The sequence below is a fragment of the Gopherus evgoodei genome, chromosome 9 (genome assembly GCF_007399415.2).
Source record: "Gopherus evgoodei ecotype Sinaloan lineage chromosome 9, rGopEvg1_v1.p, whole genome shotgun sequence".
In the NCBI taxonomy this organism is placed as follows: domain Eukaryota; kingdom Metazoa; phylum Chordata; order Testudines; family Testudinidae; genus Gopherus; species Gopherus evgoodei.
In genome coordinates, this window is record NC_044330.1 from 43,469,104 (window position 1) to 43,496,290 (window position 27,187).

The 27,187-nt window shown below is 40.2% G+C and overlaps 1 protein-coding gene across 4 annotated transcripts in view; it reads left to right on the forward strand.

Moving 5' to 3' along the window:
• Nucleotides 1-27,187, forward strand: part of PIK3CB (phosphatidylinositol-4,5-bisphosphate 3-kinase catalytic subunit beta) — a 213,577-nt gene that overhangs the window by 162,624 nt on the left and 23,766 nt on the right. For all 4 annotated transcript variants that reach the window (XM_030575228.1, XM_030575229.1, XM_030575227.1 and 1 more), the window contains 6 exons: nt 3,904-4,025; nt 7,053-7,196; nt 8,319-8,418; nt 13,290-13,468; nt 14,206-14,315; nt 14,680-14,758. In XM_030575228.1, the coding sequence (XP_030431088.1) occupies nt 3,904-4,025; nt 7,053-7,196; nt 8,319-8,418; nt 13,290-13,468; nt 14,206-14,315; nt 14,680-14,758 (734 nt within the window). The remainder of the gene's footprint in view (nt 1-3,903; nt 4,026-7,052; nt 7,197-8,318; nt 8,419-13,289; nt 13,469-14,205; nt 14,316-14,679; nt 14,759-27,187) is intronic.

The window sequence follows — 27,187 nt, forward strand, 5'->3', positions numbered from 1 at the left end:
AACTCAATTGGGTATTTTGAAATGTCAAACAATTTTAAATAAAAATATAGAGTTTTTAATTCAACCATATTGCTTAATGTGGTAAAGACGTCTCACTTGGAAAGAATTCTTGGTGCATATATGTTCATTGACTAGTGAAAAGCAAGAGTTTCAAACCAATATAAAGACCAGTCAGATTTCAGGTGTCATTCAATCCTTTTTTGTATCTCTTCTAGAACCTTAGCAGCACTGAGATTTGAGAATCCTCACTTCTTGGTGTAATGCCCCTGGTATTGTCTTCATGTATGTGAGATTCTAAGGCATGTGTACAATGCAGCAGGGAGGTGTGATTCCCATCAAGAGGTAGATAGACTCTCACTGGCTGGAGTTGAGCTAGTGTGCCAGTGTGGATGTTGCCGAACGGCCGGTGGCTCAGGCTAGCTGCCCAAGTCCAAGCCTGCTCGACTCCCTGGGTCTGAGCTTGGTCTGGTAGGGTGAGCCGCTGCCAGTTCTACAACCAGCACACAGCTATTTTAGTGTGCTACCTCAAGCTGAGCTAGCATGAGTCTGTCTGCCTGCACTAGGAATCACACCTCCCAGCTGCAGTGTGAATATAGCCTTTCTGTCACAGGAATGAGTGCTTAATCTCATTTAGTTTTCATGCACTGATTTGTTTTGTTTTGTATTTTTGAACATGGTTGATATTGAAAAGAGCACATTTAAATAAAAATACAGTACTCTAGATGTAAGGATTCTTAAATGTTTGGAAAACTTCCAAATAAACTTCCCCATTGTCCTAATAGTTCTGCAGATGTGTTTTTTAAAAATGGATTTAAGAAAGGAAAAATTATCCAGATGTGACTAGTACATCTGATGTCCTTTGACCTTCACATTTTGATCAGCAGATGCTCACCTGGGACATTGAGCTAGTTGGCCTACACTTCCCTCCTCATGCAGATTCAGAAGAGGAATGTAAACAAGAGCAGACTGTATTTTTGGAATTTTCTTGGCTCTTTCACAAGTCATCTAGCTCTTGCTTCCTCTAAGGTCACATCAGTTAACATTTCCTGCTTTAATACCCATTGTCTTTAATTTTAACAATTTAATGCAGTCATAGTCTAAGTTGTAGGAAATAAATATTTTAAATTATTGCTTAAGCTAAGATTTGAGTAGTATAGGGCTATAATTTTCAAACTTAGTTGCTTAAAATTGAGCACCTAAAACCATATTTATACATTTTAATAAGTGTCCTGATTTTCAGAGGTACCATTGAGATCAACATTCAGCCATGACATATCAGCATCTGGGATTTTTATCTGCTTCAACATGTAGGTCTCTGTGTTTTTGATGGTTCAGCACCTCCACTGGTGCTCTGGCGTATTTGTTTTGGTGTTTAAGTGATGAGGTGCCTATGTTGTCAGTGCTTCAGTACCTGTGTTTGTTGGTGCTCAGCACTTGCTTTGGTGTGTCAGCATCACTGTATTTTTAGAGTTCCAGCACAAGTGGTTGTGGTACTTCAGCTCCTATGTCATGCTGCTCCCTGACGGAGGGAAATAGTATGACTGGATATTCCCATCTCTGGGCTGAATATCTGGTTTGAATATATATTTCTGTGGCAAAGCAGTATTTATATTCCAGAAAATTTTTGTACTATCTTTCAATCATTCTGAAACCTACAAATATCAATTCTTCTCGCCAGTCTGTGTTACTGAAAATAACCTCACTGACTGAAACATTGATTGTTTTTCTCCTCAGGGATTGTAACATGGGCATTTGAGCTAATTTTTTTTTTAATTGATGTGCATCCCCGGCAACCTGTCAATGAGATTACACAGGATATAAATCAGCATGGAATGTGGCCACTTAAATTGTAAATGATGGCCCTGGATAGTAATTAACATTACAAAATAAGTACACATTTGGTATATTTGAGTGAAACCATTCAGCTCTGATCTGACATGCAGTGGAAAGTGGAAATCTCACTTTGAGGATAAACGGATTCACTAATCAGAGCAAGAACATGTAAATTACTTTCATCATTCAGCATTTACTGAATAAGTGGTCCTTTCCATTGTGAAATATTTGTATTCTCCTACTAACAGGAAGGGTTTTTTAGTATAGATGCTGCTTTCCACAAAAGAAAAGTAAATAAAATAAATAAATAAATAAATAAAAATGTAGTGTTGATATCCCATTTAGATCCCTGCTGGGTTGCTGATTTAAACTGACAATGCATACTGTCTCTACATGGATATATGCATACATACTACATGGATATATGCATTAGAAAAGGTATTTTCAGGGGGCAGATTAATTTTTAAAGTGCTTATATTTTAATTTAGTAAAAGCAAAACAGTGTTCTGATAATATGATCACTTCCTTTCAGAGACTTTTATAGATCTATTTCCTCAATTATTCTAATATGTTCTCTAGTGTTTCTTGTACTAACAGATCTTTATTCATATATACTTGGTCAGGGCTAGATCTACCATAAGGGATAAAAATAACAAGGGCAGTAAAACTTCACTAATTTTACTAATCGCTCATAGTGTTATAGGTAACTGTGAGCTAGAATTGGATCAACTTCTGTTATTTTAATAAATATTTCATATTTTCAAATTATAGAAATGCATGCCCCTTAACCAGTTTGAGAAATAATGCTTCTGTTTGCAGGCGTGTAGCAGTTTACATCAATTCTGCAGCTGTAGCATGAATTAGGGAAGGAGGATAGTCTTGCGGTTAAGGCAGCTGGAATCAACTCCCAGTGATGTCACAGGCTTCTTATGTGACTTTGGGCAAGTCGATAAATCTGTCTGTTCCTCAGCTTTAATAGAGATCTATGTTCCTTTTCTCCCACTGATATTTGTGGAGAAGTGACAGTTTTTTACTGAGTATATATACAGTGTCTAGCACAGTGGGGTCCTGATCACATATTTGGGACCTTTGGACACTACTATGAAGTTTATAATGATGAAGTGTATATTTTAACAAAAGCAGCCCTCAGGAAAATTGTGCACCTTACTGGATAACTAATTTAAACTTGTAGGGTCAGATCCCGGGAGTACAGCTAAAATGTACAGAACCGAAGTCAAGGGGTATGTTTTGAGTTGGGTTAAAGCTTTTATTTGTACTGCCCTGATCTTTGTGGTGCTGTGCATATTTTTTCTTTCTTGTGGTCTGTTAGACTGGATGCTACTCTGATCATTTTAGGGGATGAAAATCTAACTTAGGATCCAGACCATGCCCTCTTTTCATTAACCACGTTCTGTAGCTTTAGGTCTATGGACTATAGTTTCCTTTTCCCACTATGCTGGTAGCAGGGAGTGTGTATGGAATTTGAGTACCCAGGTCATCTGCATACCATTACAGGATCATCCTTCACTGTGGTGTTCTTCCCTGGGTCACTTATACTCGCAGCCAAAGTGACATTAGTACAGAGCAGTCAGATTACATCCAAAGATGTGCTGCATAATTTGAATGGGCCAAAATGTATAATCTGAAAAGCTTTTTTGTTCGTCCACCCCCCCCCAAAAAAAACCACTTAAACTTTTTGTGAAAAATCTTCTTTTTCTTCATCAAAATTTTCATGTTTTCAAGAAATTTTCCACGAAACTTTACAAATTTTTTTTACTGAAATCATTTAGAACATTTATCTTATTTTTAGTTATCTGATTTTTTTGTTTTTTAAAACCATTGTTTACTTACTGAAAACCAGGTTTTCAGAAAACAAAACTCCACCAAAAGAACCCCAGAAGAACAGCTGAAAAATGGGAAATTTTTCAAAAAGTTGTTTTCCTGGGTTTTGAGCCACCTAGCCCCATAATCTTCTTCCAAATAATTATCATCAGGAAAATCTGTCCATCTAATTTCTCAGCTATGTATTGAACAGGTGACTGACTGTGGATGATATTGTTTTTAAAACAGCTTCAGGCTCTTCTTCAAATATGGTCAAAATTGCCTCCTAGAGAAGCATTAGAGTTACTGGATTTCAATTATCCGGACCAGTATGTGAGAGAGTATGCAGTGGGCTGTTTAAAGCAAATGAGGTAAGTAATGGTAATTGTTCCGCTGTAAAAGTATTATGGGGGAGGGAGGGAATTGCACTCTACTTTTTTACAAGAGAAGAAAGGACTCAGACTCAAAAATGGTCTAAGAACACATTCTTTCCCACACAAGGATCCCCAAGTAAAATAATACATACAAACAATTAAATAAACTCTTTTAGAATGGCCCAATTATAATCTAGTCTGTCAACCCATTAACACCTCAGTATACTGCCATTCTGGGAACAAGGTTCATGTCCTTCCCTTCCAAGAAGAGGCTGGCAGTGTCCTCTATCCCAAAAAAAGGAAATGTCTTTCCTCCCTACTTAAGGGATCTACACTTACTGGGGATCCACACTGTGGAGATCGATGCACCAGCGGTCGATTTAGCAGGTTTAGTAAAGACCTGCTAAATTGACCACAGAGCTCTCTCCCATTGACTCAGTACTCCACCAGAATGAGAAGAGTAAGGGAAGTCAACGGGAGAGCGTCTCCCGACAATGCAGCATGGTGTAGACACCACAGTAAGTCGACCTAAGCTACGTCGACTCCAGCTACGTTTTTCACGTAATTAAAGTTGCGCAACTTAGGTCGACTTATCCCCGTAGTGTAGACAAGACCTTAGTCAATGGGAGAATCACTATAATGTGAGGCCTTTGATGATGGGAAGAAGTACATGGATAGTGAAATACTGTGAGGATCACAAACCAGCTACTCTGTGTCTGAAAATAGTGGCCCAATTACTCACTGTACCATTTAATAAAAAGCTAAGATTTGGTAGAGTTGTTGACTTCAGTTTCTTCTCAGAGGTAGTTTCTCTTGCTTGCAGTTCTTCCTTTATAGTGTACATTTCTGCTGTTGTAAAAATTTTGCTCCACAATAAGTTGAACTTTATCATTTGCAGAATTACTGCATTTCTCCTGTCCTTGACTCCTAAGCTTTATATGTGATGAACAGCTTATTATTGTCAAGGCTAGGTTATTGACAAAATATTTTGACTTCTTTCAAATGTAAACAAGTAATTGCTCTGTTAACCCTGTCTCACCTAATGATGCTGAATTGGTTATCTGGAATGATTATTCTTAGTAATGTCTCCAAAGCAGAATTCCCTTCAACAGGATATAACAACTCAGTTTCAGATTTTTTTTATATGCCTGATAAAATACCTCAAGTAAAAATGTAAAGAAAATGTAATCTAAATGGTGGTTAATAATAGATTGGTTGGAAGGGACCTTAAGAGGTCATCTTGTCAATCACCCCCATGCTGAAGCAGAACCAAGTGTATCTAGACCATCCCTGACAAGTGTTTGTCTGCCTATTTTAAAAGCCTCCAATGATGGGGGTTCCACAACCTTTCTTAGTAACCTATTTTAGTTAGAAAGTTTTTCCTAATGTCTAACCTAAATCTCCCTTGCTGCCAATTAACCTGATTACTTCTTGTCCTACCTTCAGTGGATATGAACAACAACTGATCACCATCCTCCTTATAACAATCCTTTACATATTTGAAGACTGTTAGGACGTCACCTCTTTGTTGTCTTTTTTGAAGGCTAAACGTACCAGACAGCAGAAAAATATTTGTATTCTAGGCTTTCTTACAAAAAAATAATAGTTATAAATAAAGTATTATCTTTGTTGGAATTTATGCTACAACAGATTACAATACTTCTATCCAAATTAAACCTTAAGCATTCTACTAACAGTCACAATTGAGTTTTCAGTAACTTGTAAAATTTTAATTTTTCCTTTGTCTCTCTTTTGGGTAAAGAGTTCTATAAGCAATTCAGAAGTGTAAAATCTAGAAAGTTCAGCGGGGGAGTTCAGATATGCCCTGACATCGCTAAAGCAACAAAGTTACTACATAAAAAATAGAGAATGCAAGTGTTTGTTTCTCTTGGAAATAGACGGTTTCCTAGAAAGATGTATGTTATGTTTGAGAAGGAATAATTTTTTTTCAATTATACAGAACAATTAAGTTATAAAAATGGGGCCTGAAAGGTATTTGGGTGGCTTTTTGGATGAATTATTGAATACTTTAGTTCTGGAGTTTTTTGGTTTGTTTACTTTTTTGTTTTAAATTTTGGTTGCTCTTGACATCTTTTTATGAGAGCCATTCTAAACCAACATGCCATATTTTCATTTTTTAGCACTACCTGATTGCAAAATTATCCAGGTGAAATTGGTGCTGAACCTCAAATAATTGTAGGTGGAAATTTTAATTCAGATCTTGCATGCTGTGGTTGCATAAATATAGAGCTACCCATTTAACTGCAGATGCAAATGCAACCTCGCAGAGGGCTGGCAGAATTGTAAGGCCCCACAGAGATCTTGTAGCTCATCTTGACTGTCTCATTAGAGCCATAGGAATGACTTCAACATCTGGATAACTGTGAAGGATCAAATCCTTGGGAATGGCAGAACTGTACTTAGTGCACTCCCTTTGATCACTAAGCATCTATTTTTTCCCTAAAGACCAAGTTTGGCCATTTAGTCACCCTTACCCTTACCAGCTTACTGTGTTTCACAGACCTGGATTGGGAGTTGCTGAAGTTTATTTTCTTAGGTGATTTCAGTGTCCATTCCTGTCATACCTCTTGCATTACGTGAGGGGGCAGGGTGAGCCTGAGCTGTTGCCTTAGATCCATCTCCACGGTCAGAGTAATTGAAAGAGGGGCCATTGATCTGTTGTGAAGCGTTGAAGGCAGTTAATCTGACTTCACACAAACACACTGGAAAAAATTCCTGTTGATTTCAGTAGATTTCACCCAAAGTATTTTATGTCCCTTGATTTCCATCAGAAGTTTCTGCTCTAATCATAACGGTGTTGCTCCTTATTATTCAAGGTCTTCTAGAACCTCTTTGACAGTTTCACACTCAGCCTACATGCATTATTTTTTCTTCCTCATTTGCCTGAAAGGTGGAAACCTTTCCTGTTAGATGTGGATCTTACCATTGTTGCAGACTGTGTGTCTCAAGAATCGATCAATCTAGTTACCTGGCTGTTTACGAGATTTTATCATCTCCTTCCAGTGATGAAGAGCTCTCTCAGTATCTTCTCCAGCTTGTGCAAGTTCTGAAATATGAACCTTTTCTCGATTGTGCCCTCTCCAGATTCCTGGTAGAGAGAGCACTTGCTAATAGGAGGATTGGGCAGATGCTATTTTGGCATCTAAGGTAAGAATTTCCCCTTTTTACTAGAGTGGGTGGTGTGTATCCTCAGCAGGCAGAATAAACTGTTTCATACCAAATACACGTTCTTGAGGATTTTTCATTTTAGCTATTCCCCAGTATTGTGTATTTCTTGCTTTTGTGATTTCTTAACTTTGATGTTGATAATATTAAATTCTTCATAAAATGGCTGAAAAATAACAGTAGTGCAATCTCCAAAACAAAAGCTACATTTAAAAAAATATTAAATTGCTCCATTTTGGAATTAATATTTTGGAAGTCTTATTTCTATAATTGTTCTGCATATAAATTTAAATGTTTGTTTTGTTTGCATTGGAAATGCAACATTTATACCCTCACAAGTTTGAATGAATTTCACTTTTATTTGAATTCTTGTTGAGACATTAAATTTCTTTGATTCTTAGTTGCCACTTTTTGAAGGCAAGAGTAGAACGGCCTTTCTGTGAATGACAAATACTTTGTAGGAAGAGCTTTAGTTTGTCTCAAGCTTTTACTTAAAACTAAAGTAAATACAGTACTACATGTTTAATTTTTGTGTGGAGGATAATTAGCTTTTGTCCTAATACCTTTAAAATGGTTTGTTTTGGAGGAAGGGGGACTCCTTTGGAAAATTTTCACATTCCTCGTGAACCCTTGAGACTGCCTCCATTTTTCCTCACAATACCCCTGCCACTCTAGCATAACTGAAGCCTAGCCAGCATCATTCCCTTCATAGTTTATCAGCAACATTTCTGGCCAAAGAGGTACTGAAGACTGATATAAAGGCATTCCTTCCTTCCTAGTGATTTAAAATGCCTCTAAAATATTCCTGGGCCAAAGAATGAGGGAAACTCTAATAGAAACCAACTCTTCTGCTTCAAAGTCTAGCACCTAGCCATTGAACTATGCTGCTGTCCTTAGGGAAAGTGGCCCTGCATTAGGATTTTGTTTTTTCAAATGTAGCTTTGCATTTAAGTTAAGTCAGAGTATTATGTTTTGTGTTTAATTACAGTAGTAATAAATTCCTATTGTAGTAGCTTGAAGATTTCTTATCTGTAAAATGGATACAATCTATCTTTGCAACTCAGTGGGGTTTTTTTTTCTGTTTTCACATGATGCTTCCTATAGGTCAGAGGTGCACATACCTGCTGTCTCAATACAGTTTGGTGTAATACTTGAAGCTTACTGCCGAGGAAGTATTGCTCACATGAAAGTGCTTTCCAAACAGGTATTGATTGTTTAAATATTTGTCTTCATTATTCCTGACTTGCAAGTGAAATATTTATTCTATCGATGATATGGGGCTCAGCTGCAAGCTCCTTCCATAAGAACTGCTGTGTGTGAAAAAGGAAGGGAGGTAAAGAGGAGAAAAAGCTACTAAGAGACATAGGAATGGGGGACCCCTTCCCCAAGCCACTGACACAGGAAGTAGCAAGGGGTGGGGGAGCCCCAGAGGAGGAAAGCTCTCCTGCATGGCAGCCATTTAACTATTCCTGATACTTGTAAATAGAGTGCATGCGTCCCCGGGGAACAATGGATTTAGTAGATTACTCTAAAAGGTCACTTCTTGCAACTTTGGCTTTTGTTAAAAGGTAATTCAAACTGTTGCTTTAATAAAGAGGCTGAAATAATGCCTTAACAAGTTTAATAAATCTAAGTAGATCGCTATAAAGAGAAATGATGACAAACATAATTTTTGCTATCTCTGTGGGGATACCAGTCAAGAGAAGAGGTGAGGTTCATTTCTAAATATATTATAGTGTGCTACTGTTAATGATCTGCCAATGTTTACATTGCAAAGCTTGTTCTGAAGAGTTTAATGTGTCGAAATTGCATTGGCTTAAGAGCTGGGCTGCTAGCAGTAATACACATTTCTGAAAAACAGAGGTAATATCTCTGATTTATTTAATGCACAGCGAAAACATAAACTGAGAGGAGGCAACAAAAAGCAAGCCAATTAGAAATTGTCTGATCAAAATTTTCGTTTAGTTCTTATCACATCTGGGTTACAACTGTATCTCAAGAAGTAAATGAAATAGGAATGTGCCATTGTTCTTCTCTCTTAATACTGTTCAGAAAGCATTGAAAAAGCCATCTCTCACAAATGTGCTTGTTAGTATTATTAAAATCATAAAAAGACTAGGTGATGAAATGCTGTCAGTAAGAGACATAAGGTCAGTGAAGTTTTCTATGCACTTCTCAGGAAACAAATGTCAACACAATCAAAGAAGGGGCAAAAAACTGGGCAAACTGTGCAAACTTCCCAACTGTGCAAACACGGAAGAAATTCAAAGTAGAAATACTTCAAAAAGTTCCTGTTTATTCAGTACAGGTTCCATTTTGTCCCCTTGTCACTGGTGTTTGTACAGCTCCTGGAACTGTGGAAAAGCAGAGTGCTTTAGGTTTTGACAGATGGCTGACCTGCCTCAGTTTTATAATCATACTGCATACAACTTCCACAGCATCCTGTCTGACAGTTTATCTATAGAAATTTTGAACTTTGACTCAACACCTTATAGATTAGGCTGAAGTTTCCTTGTATAGAAACTAACTTTGCAAATGTGAAAGTAGAATATCTTTGAGTGAATAATAATCAGCCTTAGATTGAGCAAGTTAGCTTTGGTTTAAAGAGGATTTTATGTATACAATTATAATAAAGATCCATTTTATAATCACTTATCTCTAGTTGAGATTAAAATACAGCATGCATATGTTAATATGTTAATCAGTAGCAAGCCTAGAGAGAAATGTACAAAGGGCTTTGCTATATTGTCATTTGGTGCTGTAATGTCACGGCATTTTCTTCAGTGTCTTTACTCAGAAAGATTGCCACAAAGGAATAAACAGTTCAGCGAACATCACAAGGAATAATACAATATTGGTTACAAATAATTATCTAGTTACAAGCAACAAGATTTAAAGTTGTTGGTTAAATAATAATAATCTCTTATAAATTCCTAGTAATCAAGATATTTAAGTATGTGCCTAACTTCCTCATGTGAGCGAGGTCAGTTGAAGTTAATGGGACTGCTCAAATGCTTAAAGGTTAGGGACATGGTTAAGTACAGTTGATTGTGGGCCATATAGCACTTTTCTTCCATAGTTCTCAAAGCACTTTTAACTGATTCTCGGTCACATTAAAGTGTCATTGCAATGAGGATTTAATAAAATAAAAACCATACTTGCTTTTCTTGTATTTCCCACAGATATACAATATGCCTTACCTGTGTGGCTGAGGTCAAACAACTGTGATCAGACAGACATTTACCCCTTCCCCCGTTAATTATTTGATTAGGGAGTATTAACAGTTTTACAGATCTTTGCCATATAAATATAGGAAACAGAATCATTACAACTGAACTTTTGCTTAAAGAGACATTATACAGAAATACAGTAATCAGATCTCTCTGTTAACAGGGTGCTACCATATTAACAGAGTGAGCATTACTACACCACCAATGATATGTCATTTCTAGTGATTTTATTAAATTGAGTGATAACACCTATTTAACAGACCAGGCATGTCTGTCAAATGTTAATATTCTAAAAAAATTGGACAGATGTGCTGGGTTTTTTGCAGGTGAATGTACTTTGTCTGAATATTGAATAAAATTTAGCCAATTATCTAAGTACCTGTTTATCCTCTGTTTTTTTGGGGTATTGGTATGGAAAAATTAGCATAACCACAACTTCCCATATTTTTTTTTTAACCATTTCTCTAGAATTGGGCTATTTTTCTTTTTCCAATGAGATGCTTTCAGTACTGAGCAGCTACTAGCAGACGAGAGACTCATTCTTCATTTCCTTTTGTGTGACCATTTCTGGAAGCCCCAGGAGATTACCAAAGGATAATTTAGTAATAACCATCAATATGTGATATTTGATTACTGATTGCATCTTAGTACTTTCTGGGGTTGACAGCTTTCCAAACACCGCCTCTGCCTCGTCCCTTCCCGAGGCCCTGCCCCCTACCCAACCCCTTTTCTCCAAGGCCCTTCCCCTGCTCACTCCATTCCTCCCTCCCTCTATTGCTTGCTCTCCCCAAGCCTCACTCATTTTCACCGGGCTGTGCGCGGGGGTGGGGTGCAGGACGGAGTTTAGAGTGCAAACTCTGGCAGCGCTCACCTCCAGCATCTCCTTGAAGCAGCTGGCATTTCTCTCTGGCTCCTAGGCAGAGGTGTGGCCAGGTAGCTCTGCATGCTGCCTGTGTCCTTAGGCTCCGCTCCTGCAGTTCTCATTGGCTCCGGTTCCCTGGTCACTCTCAGGGCAGAGACAGCACGTGGAGCCCCAGTGTCCGTGCCTCTGCCTAGAAGCCTGAGGGAAATGCTGGCCGCTTCCAGAAGTCATGCAGAGCCAGGGCAGGCCAGGAGCCTGCATTAGTCCCGCTGTGCTGCTGACAGGACTTTAATGGTCCAGACAACAGCACTGACGAGATCTATTAGGATCCCTTTTCGACTGGGCCTTCTGGTCGAAAACCGGATGCCTGAAAACCCTAGTACTTTCTAATGACTAGACGTGTCCACCATGAATACATAGTCTCTTTTTCCATCACTATTTCTCCAATTAATCCCCATTCAATCTATATTTTTTAACCTGTCTGGTGTGAGGTACCCATTAAATAATATCTTAAAAAGAAATTTTCTTTTATTGTGCTACAGAGTGAGATTACTGGTCCTCTTTTCCAGATCAGACCCTATTCCTCTGGGAGTAATTTGTCTATCCAGATCCTTTTCCCAGCATGTCATACATGGGCATTTTTTTGTTAGGAAAGTTGTCTGCAATGACTGATACAAACTAGTTAGATTTTTTGTTTGTTTGTTTCCTAATTGACCAGATGCCATTGCTTCTGTTAGCTTTCTGTATGAAAGAGTTTTTTCTAGAAAGTTGAGAAGCATAATGTCCTGCTTGAAAGTAGTGGTATTATGGCATAGTAAGCTAGTTAGTTTTGATCTCTGAATAAGTTAGCAAAGTTTCTTTACTAAATAGCTGGCAAACTGTATGTATTCCATAGCCTTCCCAGTCTTTATAGCTCTCTGATTCATGATTTGGATTAAGATCTGGATTATTTGCAATGGGTGTCATTGGCAAAGGAAAAAAAAACTTACCTCAGACAAACCATTTCTAACCGGGTAGCTTTTTGTGTCCTCCCCTCAGTTCATTTGAAAGTGAGTCAACTGTAGTGAATAACACAAAAATATTTAGAGTGAATTCCTTGTCCCATTTAAATCAATGACAAACTTAACTTCAGTGAAGCCAGGATTTCACTTTTTACATTGTCAGTGAAGATAGGCAAACCAAACAGATAAGTCCCATTTTAATGTTATAATAGGGTAGTTTTCAAATGTTTGTTGTAGTGGTGGGTAAAATGGATAGCACAGCTTTATTAAACCAGTGTTCACTATGGCCCCAGTTCTGCAAAAACTTAAATGTAAGCATGTGCGTAATTTTTTGTGGGATCAGTGGCATGATTGTACTGAACTGATATAAGTCAGTTAAAGCAAGGTGGCTGAATCCACATTTAGATTCTTAAATAAATTTTTTTTTTCCAGAGGTGATGAATGCCCACTGCTCCCACTGACTTCAGTATGAATTTAGGTGCCAAATTTTAGGCACCAAATTTTAGGCATCTAGTTTGAAATTTGGCCAGAGTTCTTAGAATTACGTTGTATATGGAAGAGATAATGCATATATATAGACCATACAGTAAAATAAGTTTTATGGGGAAATTTTTCAAAAACACCTAAGTTTTTTTTATTTTAAAAAATAATTTAGGAGCTTGTCTCATTGAAAGTGGTGGGACTTAGGCTCCTGAGTGCCTTTGTCACTTTTGAAAATGCGACTTAGATGTCTCAGGCACTTAGGTGCTCTTGAAAATTTTACTCTTTTCAGAAATGGCATCTTCATTACAATCGACTCTTACTGTATTGAAAGAAACTGTTACTATTGCTGGCTTCAATATTTTAACCAAATCTTTAATTGGCCTTTTATTTTGAAAATGAGACTTTGCATTTGTAGTTGTATAATATGGATTTCAAATCATCCTTTTATTTAGAATTTCATAAATGATTCAGAAATTAATACTTTAAAAATCTATTTCAGGTTGAAGCCCTCAGTAAATTGAAGACCTTGAATAGTATAATAAAACTGAACGCCATGAAGCAAAGCAAAGCAAAAGGAAAAGATGCAATGCACACCTGTTTAAAACAAAATGCATACAGAGAAGCACTTTCTGACCTCCAGTCTCCTTTGAATCCTTCTGTTATACTATCAGAACTATAGTAAGTTATATATGATTGTCCGTTTACATTTTCACCATAACTTTAATATGGAAACACTTTGATTTCTGTTGTCTGTGCAGCTCAGCAGTGCTCTGACACAGAGTACGTTTTCTAGGGTGGGAGAAGGTCTGTCTGTCTGGTATCATCCTAGCTATGTAAGCAAATTTCTGCTTTCTTAAGGTTAAGATGTCAGTTTTAATTTGGGGTTGAAGATTTTTGCTATCCACCTTAAAACTTAAAGCTGGCAGGGAAAGCAGGGGCAGAGGTAGTCTTGGCACATCAGTTGACAGCCCCAAGGGGGTTTCTGTGATCCAACCCATCACAATATATATAAACCTAAAAGTGAGTCAGAGTACAGTCTTGGCATCTGGTTCACAATAATAAACATGCTAGCCATTAGAATACTATGCTCAGCAGTTAAATACGAGCATAAAACTAAAATTTTACTGAGTTAGATTTAAAGACGGTAATGTATTTTCTTAGAAAATACAGAAAGGTATTTCAGGCATTAGGTTTAGTAGTTTCCAGATATAAAGTTATATAGATATAAATAAATAAGTAATGTAAATTTGCCAAGTATAACTGACACAATAGTGCTGAAATGAAAGTTTGGAATGGCATTCAACCAAAGTATAAGACAATTCCACACTAGAACTCTAAAACTTTTTATTGCCCTTCATTCTTGCAAATAGAGTGTTTACTTAATTGAGTAAAATAGTTGTTGTATTTCCTTCCAGCGTTGAGAAGTGTAAATATATGGATTCTAAAATGAAGCCTTTATGGATAGTATACAACAATAAGATGTTTGGAGGAGATCTCTTAGGGATCATCTTTAAAAATGGCGATGGTAAGTGATATTAAAAATTTATATTTTTTGCTCCTTTTCTTTTTGCATTTAGACTGTATGGCTTTTTTATTACCGTAAATTACCCATGCCTTCCTATGGCTCGATAAGCAGATACTATTAAGCCTATCCCATTAGAAACCCATCCATGTATTAGTTTATATGTTAGGGCTCCGTATTATTTATTCACCCCATTTAACCTTTGGAACTGATGTATTATTTAATTGGGCAGCATTCTTTGAATAAAATGTTATAATGTTTACTTTGTATGTTTTGATGTAATTGACTACTGACTTTTTAATGCCTGTAATACAAACAACAGGAAATTATTTAATTAAAGTGTCAATTTTTTATCTTTCCCTTGCAGATCTACGACAAGACATGTTGACACTCCAGATTTTGCGTTTGATGGACTTACTTTGGAAAGAAGCTGGTCTTGATCTCCGGTAAGAATTTTTACTGAATCCAGTGCAAAGAGAACCCAGTTCCCTGACTAGACAAGGGTAGTCTCTAATGTGGTACATTTTCACTTCTCATATCAGCAGTGATGTGACTAATGAAATCACAGAATTTTTTTCCCAAGTTTTCAGGCCTTCTGGTTAACAAATGTGCCTGCAGTGTTATCATGGTTTCACATGCAGTTGTTCTAAATGTATTCACAAGTTATATGCATATTCAAGCAATTATTTGATTGTCTTTTTGTGCAATTAGACATGGTCCACTATGAAGGTCTGAGGTCTTGTTCTGCTGTGCAGTCTTTAACCTGAACTCTTCCTTTGCTTTCCTGAGTTCTTTTGCTTAGTTTTCCTGCACTTCAGTGTGCTGATAAAAACTTATAAAGTGGAGAAGACTTTGGGAAAAACAGATTAGTGCTGCCCTTGTGGCAAGGTAGTACACTCCAGTCTGACTAAATCTGTGTCTCTCTCTTATGCCAGAAATCTTAACTGTTAACCCAGGGTCTTCAGCACAGTCTCTACACCAGATAGTGAGGAATAGTCTTCAACAAGCGTAGAATCTGGGCACCAGGTACCTTTAACTTTAACAAAAGGAATTGACCATTGAGGATGTGACTGTTTTCCTTGACCTAAACTTATCTTCTCCACTGGACAAGGCCTTTTTAGTGACAAGAACGCATCTGACTGACTAAAACAGCCTCAATGCCCACTGAGCACTTAAAAGAAAGTGGTTCATCATTCACAACTCACCTGCTGTGCCAGCTAGGATTGTCTTCACTTTTTCAGTCTTTTTCTGATGAGATTTCACTTGCTAGTGATTAAAATTCAGATGACCTTTCTGCTGTTCATTGTCCCAGCCTCGGGCAATATGGACCCGCAGTAAATGAATCTGACTTTTCAACTAAGGGAGGAGTCCAAGAAAGCATCCCCAACCATTCCCTGCATTTTGTCCTCAAAGACCATTCAGTGTTACAAAGAAACACCTCAAAATTACTAACACTGACTCTCACAGCTCTCAAAGGCACTCCACATAGGTTTATACTCCTTGAAACCTAACAATGCCTGCACCCCTCCACCCAGTTTATCCAAAAATTGATTCATAATAGTCGAACAGTGCTAGACTTCCACTTTGCACTCACAATTAACTCCTGCAAAATGCAGATTGCTGGTGGACAGGTGCAAATTTAAGGATTTACACCCATATAAGGTGAATTCCGCAGTGGCCAAAAGTTTTGGTAATTCCATTTTTGCCAGAGAAGTCAATGCTATCTTTAGGAATCTCCTAACCAGTGGTTCTCAGCATTTTTTGGTTTCTGACTCAAAATGGTCCAAATTATTGTGGGAAAGAAATAATGGAAGTAGTGCAGTGAATGGAAAATGATGTACTTTTTTGTTGTGTACCAAGCAAACGTGCTGTCACCTTTGCCATGGTGAAGTCTTGTCATGTTATTTACACACATTTCTGTCTCGCATTTGTATGACAGCTTTCATGCCATCAATTGCTATGTCTGTTCGGCTTTCTTTTGGAACTTAGGCCCAGATTTTTAAAGGTAGATAGGCATTGCTGCATTCAGCATTAAAATGCCTAACCGAATTAGGAGCCTAAATCCCATCATCTGTCAATGGGATTTAGGCTCCTAAGTCCCTAAATCAGTATTATAAATGAGATTTAGGCTCCTAAGTCATCTAGGCATTGCAGCACTGAACACAGCAAGGCCTAAATACCTTTTAAAATCTTGGCCTTAATCTTTTGGTGACAGGAAACACTCGAGTGAGGGTACAGCTGACGATTATTATGATCCTTTGGTATATGTCAGGAATATATAGATCTGGAAAACATTGTCTGTGATATTCTGTGATGTAATGATTTTGTGGATTATCTGTTAGCTTGGTCTTTCAGATCTAATATAAATATGCTTCATGTTCTGGTCCAGGAAGTGGTAGTCCTAGTTAGCATTAATGCTGCGTATGTCCAAGTGAGGTAAAAACTTAGAAGGCAAATCTCTGTTTGTCAGCCAGAGTAGAGAATTTTGAACAAAGAGCATACTTATGTTTGGCTACAGCTAGAGGGCTAGCCATTGGCTGAGCCATGAATTATCTAGGGGGCTAGCCACTGGTTGAGCTGTGAACTAGCTGGAGGCGGGGCTAGCTACTGTGTTGAATTGTGGGAGTGTGTGGATCTGCAGTACAACTTTGCAGTTCTCTAATAGCCAGACCTAAGTAACAGAAAAGAATTGGAAATTAGGCACATTAAGCTATTAATGAGTAGATATCCATATGGATCCCTTACAGGAGGATTTCAATATCTGACTGAGAAGTATTAGGTCTGTGGGAGACCCAAAGGCCGTGGAGGAAATAAAGATTCTTCCCCTGATGGTTTAAAAAAAAAAAATCTCAAGGCAGTGTGAATTGTCGTTTTGATGTACTCAGAGTTATTGTATCACTGACCTGCCAACTCCAGTTAAGCACTTTAATCTCAGACAGCCCTTGTGCAGCTCTCAAACTGAGAATACATTTATGAGGCAAGTATATGGCATAGCTGTGTTGAGCACCTTTGAGGTCATTTGTTTGCTCTGCTATCCTTAATTGCCCTTAATGATCATTCTGGGGCAATGCTGAATGGGCTAGAATGTTTGAATACCGAGTTCCGTTGACTTGTCTTTTCTCTGTATCTCCAAAAAATACATAAGTATGAGGCCGTTATCTCTGTAAGTACACCTTCCCCTGGTATAAATCCTCCTTCATGTCTTCAAGACAGATTTCTATTAGTAGGATGACTTTTCCCACAATGTCCAGTACACAGAATTCATGCATACATATCAGTTAACTATCGCTTTTCAAGGACTCAAGACATCACCTTGAACAGTTCTTGGTTACAATCTGGAGGGAGGCAGGCTCTTTACATAGAGTGTAATTCAGGATATAGACATCGTGTCTCTAATATAAATGTTACACACGTTATTAAAATCATCCAAATTTACAGACTGGTAAAATCAGGCTAGATATGACCATCACAGCATGTCATTTTAGTATTTTTCATAATTCAAATATTTTTACTGGATTGGAGTCCTCTTTGATTCGTTGTTTTACTGGCATTCATATCTATTAGTTGATATTACTGGAAGTAGGTTTCCTACTGCTTCTTCATCCCAAAAAGTTGGCTTATGACCATCGCCTGCATATATTTATAACCCATGCCACTACTTTTATTAATAGCAGAGGCTCAGCATTTCTGTAGAGTGGAAAAATGGCCACAGAGGAAACAATCACAAAGTGCTTTGGGAGCAAATTATGTTCCTGTATATGCACTTGTAGTTCATTATTGAAATCACTCACTGAAGAACAGAATTTTTTTTTTATTGCACAGCGTATTAGTGTACCACTGTCTTTTAAATGTTAATATTTATCCTTTTTAACCCAAACTGCAACTGAGTTCTGTGTTTGATTTTATTTGGTAATTTGTATTACATTGGTTTCTTACTTAAAATTTAAACTAGCAAGTGTTACAGTAGAGGGAAAGAAGAATGTAGACAAAGATTCAAGACAGAACTAAGAAAGATTACCATCCCCCATCCACTCCTTCCTCTCTCTTGCCTGGAGTTAAGTATTTCAACTCATTCGTTTGGAAACAGTTTGCACTAGTGCGGTCTATCCTAATTCTGCATAATTGTGGGGTGTTTTTCACAGTGAAAAGTCTCTAGCATAGAAACCAAATACATTTTAAGACCTTATATACAATGACCCCAAAGTAGACACAGGTAATCTAATTATCTAAAAGGAGTAATCTAAAAATAGTTAATACTGTAATTTTTAATTAAATAAAACCAAGGAATTTCACAGTGTTGAGGAGGAAATGGAGTTTGCCAAATCTCCCAGTGTCGTCTAACCTGTTAAGAGAATACTGCCTATCACTGCAGGAAATTGCCCTTGTGAATTTCTGTGCTGAAATTGAAACCTATCCTCTTAAAGGCATTTAGTCAAAAATGTTCTCTCAGCTTTCTGTGGTTTATTTAAATAAATGTCTGACTTAAGTTGGGTAGATAAAGGAATATTAAAGTTAAGATCATCAGTCTGATCTCTCTTCAACCTTTTATACAGGTATCTCAGTTGTGTATAATGATTCTTGCTACTTGAGGTACAATACTTACTGATCATTTTCACTCTGCCTAATTTTATAAGTTTGTCAGAACTTTATAACTTTTTTAATGTAGTTTTGTATTCATTCTAGTCAAATTTGAAGCATATTTAGCACAGTCTAATATACCCTGAAGGCAAAATGAACAGAGGCAACAACATGTGGGACTGTTCCAAATAAGCCTAGTTTCTGTTTGATGTAAGGTAATGCATGCCTGGTGAAAGTAACTTTCTTTGCCTAGTTTTTTTTTCTACTTCTGTGCTTGGTTTAAATAAACCTCTAGTGAATTAACTCTTAAATGCTCTTTTTTACAAGAAGTGCTGGCATAATTTTCAAAAAATTACATATCCTTACCTGTTACGTTTGCCTTTATTTCCTAATGGCAGTTTTTCAAGTTAAACAGTTTATATATGGCAGGCTCTAAACTCAGTTCTTCTGACCTGGAACGCACCTCCAATGTGAATAATTACTACATCTCATAGATGATGTATATAGTGTCATTGAGGTTTAGTTCCTGCACTGAGCCCTGAAAAAGTGCTCTTTCATTTATTCTTATAATTGGATTATAACTGATTCTCATTAAAATCTTCAGAAAATGCTTTTGACTTCTGCGCAGACTACAATAAAAAAGGAACAAACAAATTTTATATTAAAGACAAGAAGGATTAGTTAAGTATGATATCCCTGTGATGATTGCTTTCTTACCACTTGTTCCCTGATAATAAAGGGAGCAAAGGGTGAGAGGGAGAAACATGATGTAATAAATCTGTAAAGCAGTTTATCTGTTTCACTTCTTGATATACATTAGGGGGATCTTTAAAAAAGTGTATATTTACCTTACCATGCTATAAATCCTTCATTGCTGTATTATATTTGAAGTATAGGAAAATGCCACAGTTCATCTGAGTAAAGTTAATAATAAAATCAGATACTGTAAATGTTTAAAAGTAGCTCAATGTGCTGCAATGAAAACGTACATAATTTTCAATAATTTAGGGATTGGAGACTGAAATGAACAGTGTAGCTATCGCTCATTTTGGACCAGTTTTGAAATGCTATTTCTGAATGCCAGTGAAACAGAATATATTGTTGATCTAGCTATTATCATGGGTTTATGCTAAGGAAGGAATAAACATAATTTCCTGCACCTAAAGAGCGGTAATGATGGTTATTTAACTGCTTAGACTTCTGACATACAATTTACCATAATGCACCTAATGAAGAGGGCAAACTTTTTAATCATCTGTGTAAATAGTCATGAACTTGACACTTCTTTTATATACCCTCCATGTTTTTTTCTTCCTAAGGTTAATCTTTAGTACCCCTCTTAAAGCTTAAGAGTTCCTCCCATTATTACCATCTTTAACATACATCCCCAGATCGTAGTCCCTCTCCTTCTCCTCATTGATGACTGGATTGGACAGCACAGAACTCCTTTCAGAGCTAGTAGGTCCTGCTCTTGTATCTTCCAGTCTTTTTGTAACAGAGCAACATAAAGAAAAGACGGTTACTCACCTTTGTAACTGTTGTTCTTCGAGATGTGTTGCTCACATCCATTCCAGGTAGGTGTGCGCGCCGCGCGTGCACGTTCGTCGGAAACTTTTTTACCCTAGCAACTCCAGTGGGCCGGCAGGTCGCCCCCTAGAATGGCGCCGCCATGGCGCTCTATATATACCCCTGCCGGCCCGCCCGCTCCTCAGTTCCTTCTTGCCGGCTACTCCGACAGTGGGGAAGGAGGGCGGGTGTGGAATGGATGTGAGCAACACATCTCGAAGAACAACAGTTACAAAGGTGAGTAACCGTCTTTTCTTCTTCGAGTGATTGCTCACATCCATTCCAGGTAGGTGACTCCCAAGCCATACCTAGGCGGTGGGGTCGGAGTGAGAAGTCGCGGCACGGAGCACTGCAGTTCCGAAGGCCGCATCCTCCCTCGACTGCTGGACCAGGGCGTAGTGGGAAGCAAAGGTGTGGACCGATGACCAGGTCGCTGCCCGACAGATTTCCTGGATGGGCACACGGGCGAGGAAAGCTAGCGACGACGCCTGCGCCCTGGTGGAATGCGCAGTCACACGGCCCGTAGGGACATGGGCCAAGTCATAACAGGTCCTGATACAGGACGTAACCCAAGAGGATACCCTCTGGGAGGAGATAGGAAGACCTTTCATACGATCTGCTACCGCCACGAAAAGTTGGGGGGATTTTCGGAAGGGCTTAGTCCTCTCTATGTAGAACGCGAGAGCCCTACGGACATCCAGCGAGTGGAGCTGCTGCTCCCTGCCTGAGGAGTGAGGTTTTGGGAAAAAAACCGGAAGGAAAATCTCTTGGTTGACGTGAAAGGCTGAGACCACCTTGGGCAGAAAAGCAGGGTGTGGTCTCAGCTGCACCTTATCCTTGTGGAAGACCGTATATGGGGGGTCTACCACAAGAGCTCGGAGCTCCGACACCCGTCTAGCTGAGGTGATAGCCACTAGAAAGGCAGTTTTCCAAGAGAGGTAGAGCAGGGAGCAAGTAGCTAACGGCTCAAAGGGGGGCCCCATGAGCCGGGACAACACCAGGTTAAGATCCCAGGTTGGAGCAGGGGGACGGACGTTAGGGAATAAACGTTCCAGCCCTTTAAGGAATCTCGACACCGTCGGGTGAGAAAAAACGGAGCGACCGTCCGCACCCGGGTGAAAGGTGGAGATAGCTGCTAGGTGGACTCGCAACGACGATAAGGCCAGACCTTGCCCTTTGAGGTACAAAACGTAGTCTAAGATTTCGGATACCGAAACTTCCATAGGGCGGAGATTTCTCTCTACGCACCAACAGGAGAAGCGCTTCCATTTCGCCGAATATGTGGCTCTTGTGGACGGTTTCCTGCTGCTCAAGAGCACCTCTCTCACAGGCGTAGAGCAGCGCAGCTCGGAACCAGTCAGCCACGCAGGAGCCACGCCGCTAGGTGCAGCGACTGCAGGTCTGGGTGACAGAGGGTCCCGTGGTCCTGGGTAATCAGGTCCGGATGAAGGGGCAGGGGAACTGGGTCGGCTATGGCCAAGTCCAGCAGCATGGTGTACCAGTGCTGCCTGGGCCACGCCGGGGCCACCATGATCACGAGAGCCCTGTCCCTGCGCACCTTCAGGAGGACCTTGTGGACCAGAGGGAACGGGGGAAATGCATAGTACAGGTGGGTTGACCACTGGATGAGGAAGGCATCCGCTATCGACCCCGGCTCCCTGCCCTGAAAGGAGCAGAACGCTTGGCACTTCCTGTTCCCTTTGGACGCGAAGAGGTCCACCCGGGGATAACCCCACCTCCGGAAAATGGAGAGAGCGACGTCCGGGCGAAGGGACCACTCGTGTGACAGGAAGGATCTGCTCAATCGATCTGCCAGAGTGTTCCGTACTCCAGGGAGGAAGGAAGCCCTGAGGTGAATGGAGTGGGCTACGCAAAAGTCCCAGAGTCGTATCGCCTCGTGGCACAGGGAGGAGGACCTGGTGCCTCCCTGCTTGTTGATATAGTACATGGTCGTCGTGTTGTCCGTGAACACGGCGACACAACGACCCTGAAGCTGATGACAAAACGCTTGACAAGCAAGGCGGACCGCTCTCAACTCCCGCATGTTGATGTGGAGCCTCACCTCCTCCTGGGACCACAGGCCCTGTGTCCGCAGGGTCCCTAGGTGGGCCCCCCAGCCTAGATCTGAGGCATCCGTTGTCAGGGATACCGAGGGCTGAGAGGGGTGAAAGGGAAGACCCGCACATAATACGGACTGGTCTAACCACCAGCCGAGAGAATCTAAGACCTTCTGGGGGATTGTGACTAACATGTCTAAAGGTTGCCTTGCCGGTCTGTAATGACTGATAAGCCACAGCTGGAGAGGCCTCATGTGGAGCCGAGCGTAGTCGGTCACAAAAGTGCATGCCGCCATGTGGCCTAACAGGGCTAGACATGTCCTCACTGACGTCAATGGGGCTGACCGCAAACGTTGAACGATCGCCGCCATGGTCTGGAACCGTTGCAGAGGCAGCGAGGCCCTGCCCACAGTGGCATCCAGGACGGCCCCGATAAATTCCACCTTCTGCGTGGGCCTCAGAGTGGACTTGTCTGTGTTTATCAAGAGGCCCAGACGTGCAAATATGGCGGTGATCATGCGGACATGGCTGTTGACCTGCTGTTCCGACGTGCCCCGAATCAACCAGTCGTCCAGATAAGGGAACACGTGGACACGGTTGCGCCGAAGATGCGCCACGACAACTGCCATGCATTTTGTAAACACCCTCGGGGCCGTGGACAGGCCGAATGGGAGGACTGCAAACTGATAATGAAGAGCCCCCACAACGAAGCGGAGAAAGCGTCTGTGGCGCGGCCAAATGGCAATGTGGAAATACGCGTCCTGCATGTCGAGGGCGGCGTACCAGTCTCCCGGATCCAGGGATGGAATAATGGTCCCCAAGGATACCATGCGGAACTTCAACTTCACGAGGTATTTGTTGAGTTCTCGCAGGTCGAGGATAGGCCTGAGGCCCCCCTTGGCCTTGGGGATCAGAAAGTAGCGGGAATAAAACCCCTTGCCTTTCTCGTTTTCCAGAACCGCCTCTATAGCTCCTTTGCTGAGGAGCGTCTGCACCTCCTGCCGAAGGAATTGCTCGTGAGAGGGGTCCCTGAAGAGGGACGAGGAAGGAGGGCGGGAAGGAGGAAACGAAACAAACTGCAGGCGGTATCCCGTCTGCACCATGCTTAAGACCCAGCGGTCCGATGTTATTTGGGACCACGCCGGGAGGAAAAACGATAGAGAACTAGGAGAGCTAGGGACGTGGAGGACAGCTAAGCCGCGCTCCACAGTTCCAACGACCGACACGGCGGTAAGAAGGAACTGAGGAGCGGGCGGGCCGGCAGGGGTATATATAGAGCGCCATGGCGGCGCCACTCTAGGGGGCGACCTGCCGGCCCACTGGAGTTGCTAGGGTAAAAAAGTTTCCGACGAACGTGCACGCGCGGCGCGCACACCTACCTGGAATGGATGTGAGCAATCACTCGAAGAAGAACTCACCTCCTTCCACCCACTCACTACAGCACTGAACATGGTAACTGTGCACTAGTACCAGTTCCAAGAATTGAAATGACAAGATAAGGAATATAGCATTATAGTGCAGGACACTAGCTATTAGGCAGCTGCCTCTGCCACTTCACTCACTGCTGCGGATACATATACAAACAAACAAATGTTAGTTTTAGTTGATTACACCCCCATCCCTTCAAAAAAAAAAAAGAGACTGATTTCTAAGAACATCTTTGGAACTAATGTTTCTAACAATAGGTTGATTTTTTTAACAATCTTGCAATTTAGCATTCCATTCCCTATCATTATCCATAACTTGAAACCATGTGAGGTACAGAGCTGTAATCTTTACATTTTGTGATTTTAATTGCTAAACTATGTACATCTTTGCAATAAGCTAGAAGTCAGCATATTTTTAAATAATATTCAGGCTGCACCAGCTGGAGAATTTGATCTCATCATTTAAACATTTGTAGTTGAGGACTCATAGTATGATTTGCAAAGGCACATCGCATCAAACCACACAGATATGGAAAATTATAAACAAGTTACCCATCAGGAAAATATGCTATTTATGAGAAGATTCCTTTTAGTAAAGTCTAAGATAGAAGAAGAATTTAAATAGACAGATTACTTCAGGAAGTGTATGTTTGCTTTAGGGTAATTAAATGTTTGCTTAGTTGCTGTAAAGTTGAACATTTAAGTTAATTTTCTTTTTTGAAAAGAGGAAAAATATTTGCAGATGATTTATACTATTATGAATAGCCTACAGGAGGTTACTCTAATACTTGGGGGCAAGGACTGCCTTCCTGGCAGCTGGAGAGCGCCAGATCAGGCATTTCTCAGTTACTCCCTTCTCAGGGGTAGACTCTGTGACTCCAGCCCAGCCCCACACACAGCGTCTGGCAATTGGGAATTAATTTGATGAGTCATTAGATATGTTTTCTCTGACTGACCTACTTTCTAAGGTCGTCAAAGGGAGATGAAGAGAGATGCCATGTAGTCCAAAGATTGTCCCCATAAACTCTCAGAAAGAGTCGTAAGGGGAACCCCCAGAGAGAGCTGAACCTGTGGATCTGTTTGATTGGGAGCCCTGCTTTCATCCATCCTTTATAATTCATGCTTATAAACAAAATTCTGACGGGGCTGTAGAGCCTGCAAAAAGAATTAAGTAGTATGCAGGCAGCAGCATCCAGATGGTGATCCAGGCACACTGAAATAGCCTTAGTTATGACAGTAACAGCATCCAGCCCCCACAGTAGCATATGCTGGAAGCAGGGGAGAGAACCATAAGTCACCCCTACCGCAAAATCAAATGTAAATAACCTTATTTCTCCAGCACATGTGTCTCATCGGAAAATATAAAAATAACCAGGCTGGGCTCTTGTGAAGGTCAGGGGTTGGGTGTGTCTGCTGTTCATGAGGCATAGAGCCTAAAGAAAGGATGAATAGCAGGCTTTGAAAAATATGTCCTCAATTTATTTGCTTGAGGACTAAAGCTATTAGCATAGGGTGAAAATACTGGTACTACCACACAACTGAAGTCTAACCATATTTAATTTCCACTGACACATCTTCAATCCCCCAAATAAAGCAATTCAATCTGGTTGAAAAAAATCACACCTACCCCTCCAGTCCAGTCAGTGCTGCCCCTTCCGCCTCCAATCCTCCTGCCCCCCATTTCTTTGAACAATAGGTCTCCCTTGTGCTGTCCTGGGTGCACAGAAGGCCCTAGGCTTCCCAGATTCTCCTGCTTCACCTGGGACCTCTGGATCCTTAGCCATCAACCACACTCCTGTGAAAACAGCAAGGCTTCAGTTGCTCTATTGCTGCTTTTCTCCACCTTTCCTTTTAAAAGAGCAGGAGCACATGCTTATTGCCTCAATTGAATCTTCTCGTGGGAGCCTTATCCAATCTGGGGGCCTCTGCCACCACAGATGTTACAGCTTCAGTGAAATGGTCCTGGTGCGGAAAGCGCTATGCAGCAGATGAGCAATCTGGGATGGGGGCCAGACTTCTCTTATAACCACCACAAGCCTGAATGTTTATTTTATAGCAATTCTAAATGGAGGCTCAGTCCAGTTCTTCTCTTCTGCTTGGGGTCTACACAAGGACAGAAACCCCAGCAGATCATCCTCTCCTGGAAGGGTGACAAAGTATTCAGCTACTGGGAGCATGTGTTGGTCTTCTGTGCTGCAAAGCTGGACAGGGGGAGGAGATTTAGAGACCAGCCTTTCACCTGGAGATATTGACTTGCTTTACAGCCAGCTTATCTCATAACTTCAGGTTTGTCTACACTGGGAAAATGAGTGGTATTTTAAAATATGTTATCCAACACATTTTTAAACAGCATTTTGCCATAGGATGGTAGGTAAAGAAAATTAAGTTTAAAAACATGCTACCTGGTCATGATTAACTGTTAGAGGGGAATGAATGTAAGTCAACACAACTTTAAAATACCACCCATTTTCCCAATGTACACAAATGGTTTCAAAGGCTGTATGTTTTTTTCTAGGACTCAACTGAACTGTCACATATAAATCAAGATGCTTTAATCCAAAATCTACATATTACAGTGTTTGGTAGATTGATAGGCAAAGCGTTATATACATATATTTACCTTTCTTGTCTAGAAGCCTACAGTGGATTTTCATTTTTATTTGTATCGATAGGTGTGACGTCTGGCATTGTGGGTACTACAAGTAAATTAAGGGAAAGTTTATTTTTAAAAAAACCAAAGAAAATCTTTCTTTAAAGTTTGTAGAATTTCAGTCATTTAGTAAATTCAATGCTATACCTGAAAATAGAAGAACTTGCTGATGTAATGAAGTACCAATACTCTCCCATTTATTTGGGAGAGATCCCTTTTGAAGAATTAAGCTTTTGAAATAGGGATTGAAAAATACTAGAGAAAATATTGTGCGGAAAGAACATTATATTTATTGCCAAAGATTGCTTATAGATCTGTCAGTGATCTTTACATGGTCTTAAAAAAGGAGGAAGGTATCCTGCTGACAGATGTTGAAGGCAAAAAGGCTAGAAGGAGATGGACAGAGCCCTGAGGATTTGTCCCCAGTTTGACTCCTGTCAAACTGTCTCTCTGACAAGAATGTTTTTTCCTCCAGTTGTAAGCACACTGTCCTCCAGGGGCTGAATAGCTTTCATCATTGCTTGCTTTTGAAGGGGAAGTTGTTGGATATGTGCCAAGTTTAGCTGCAAGTAAGGTAGGTTGAAATGCCATGGAAGA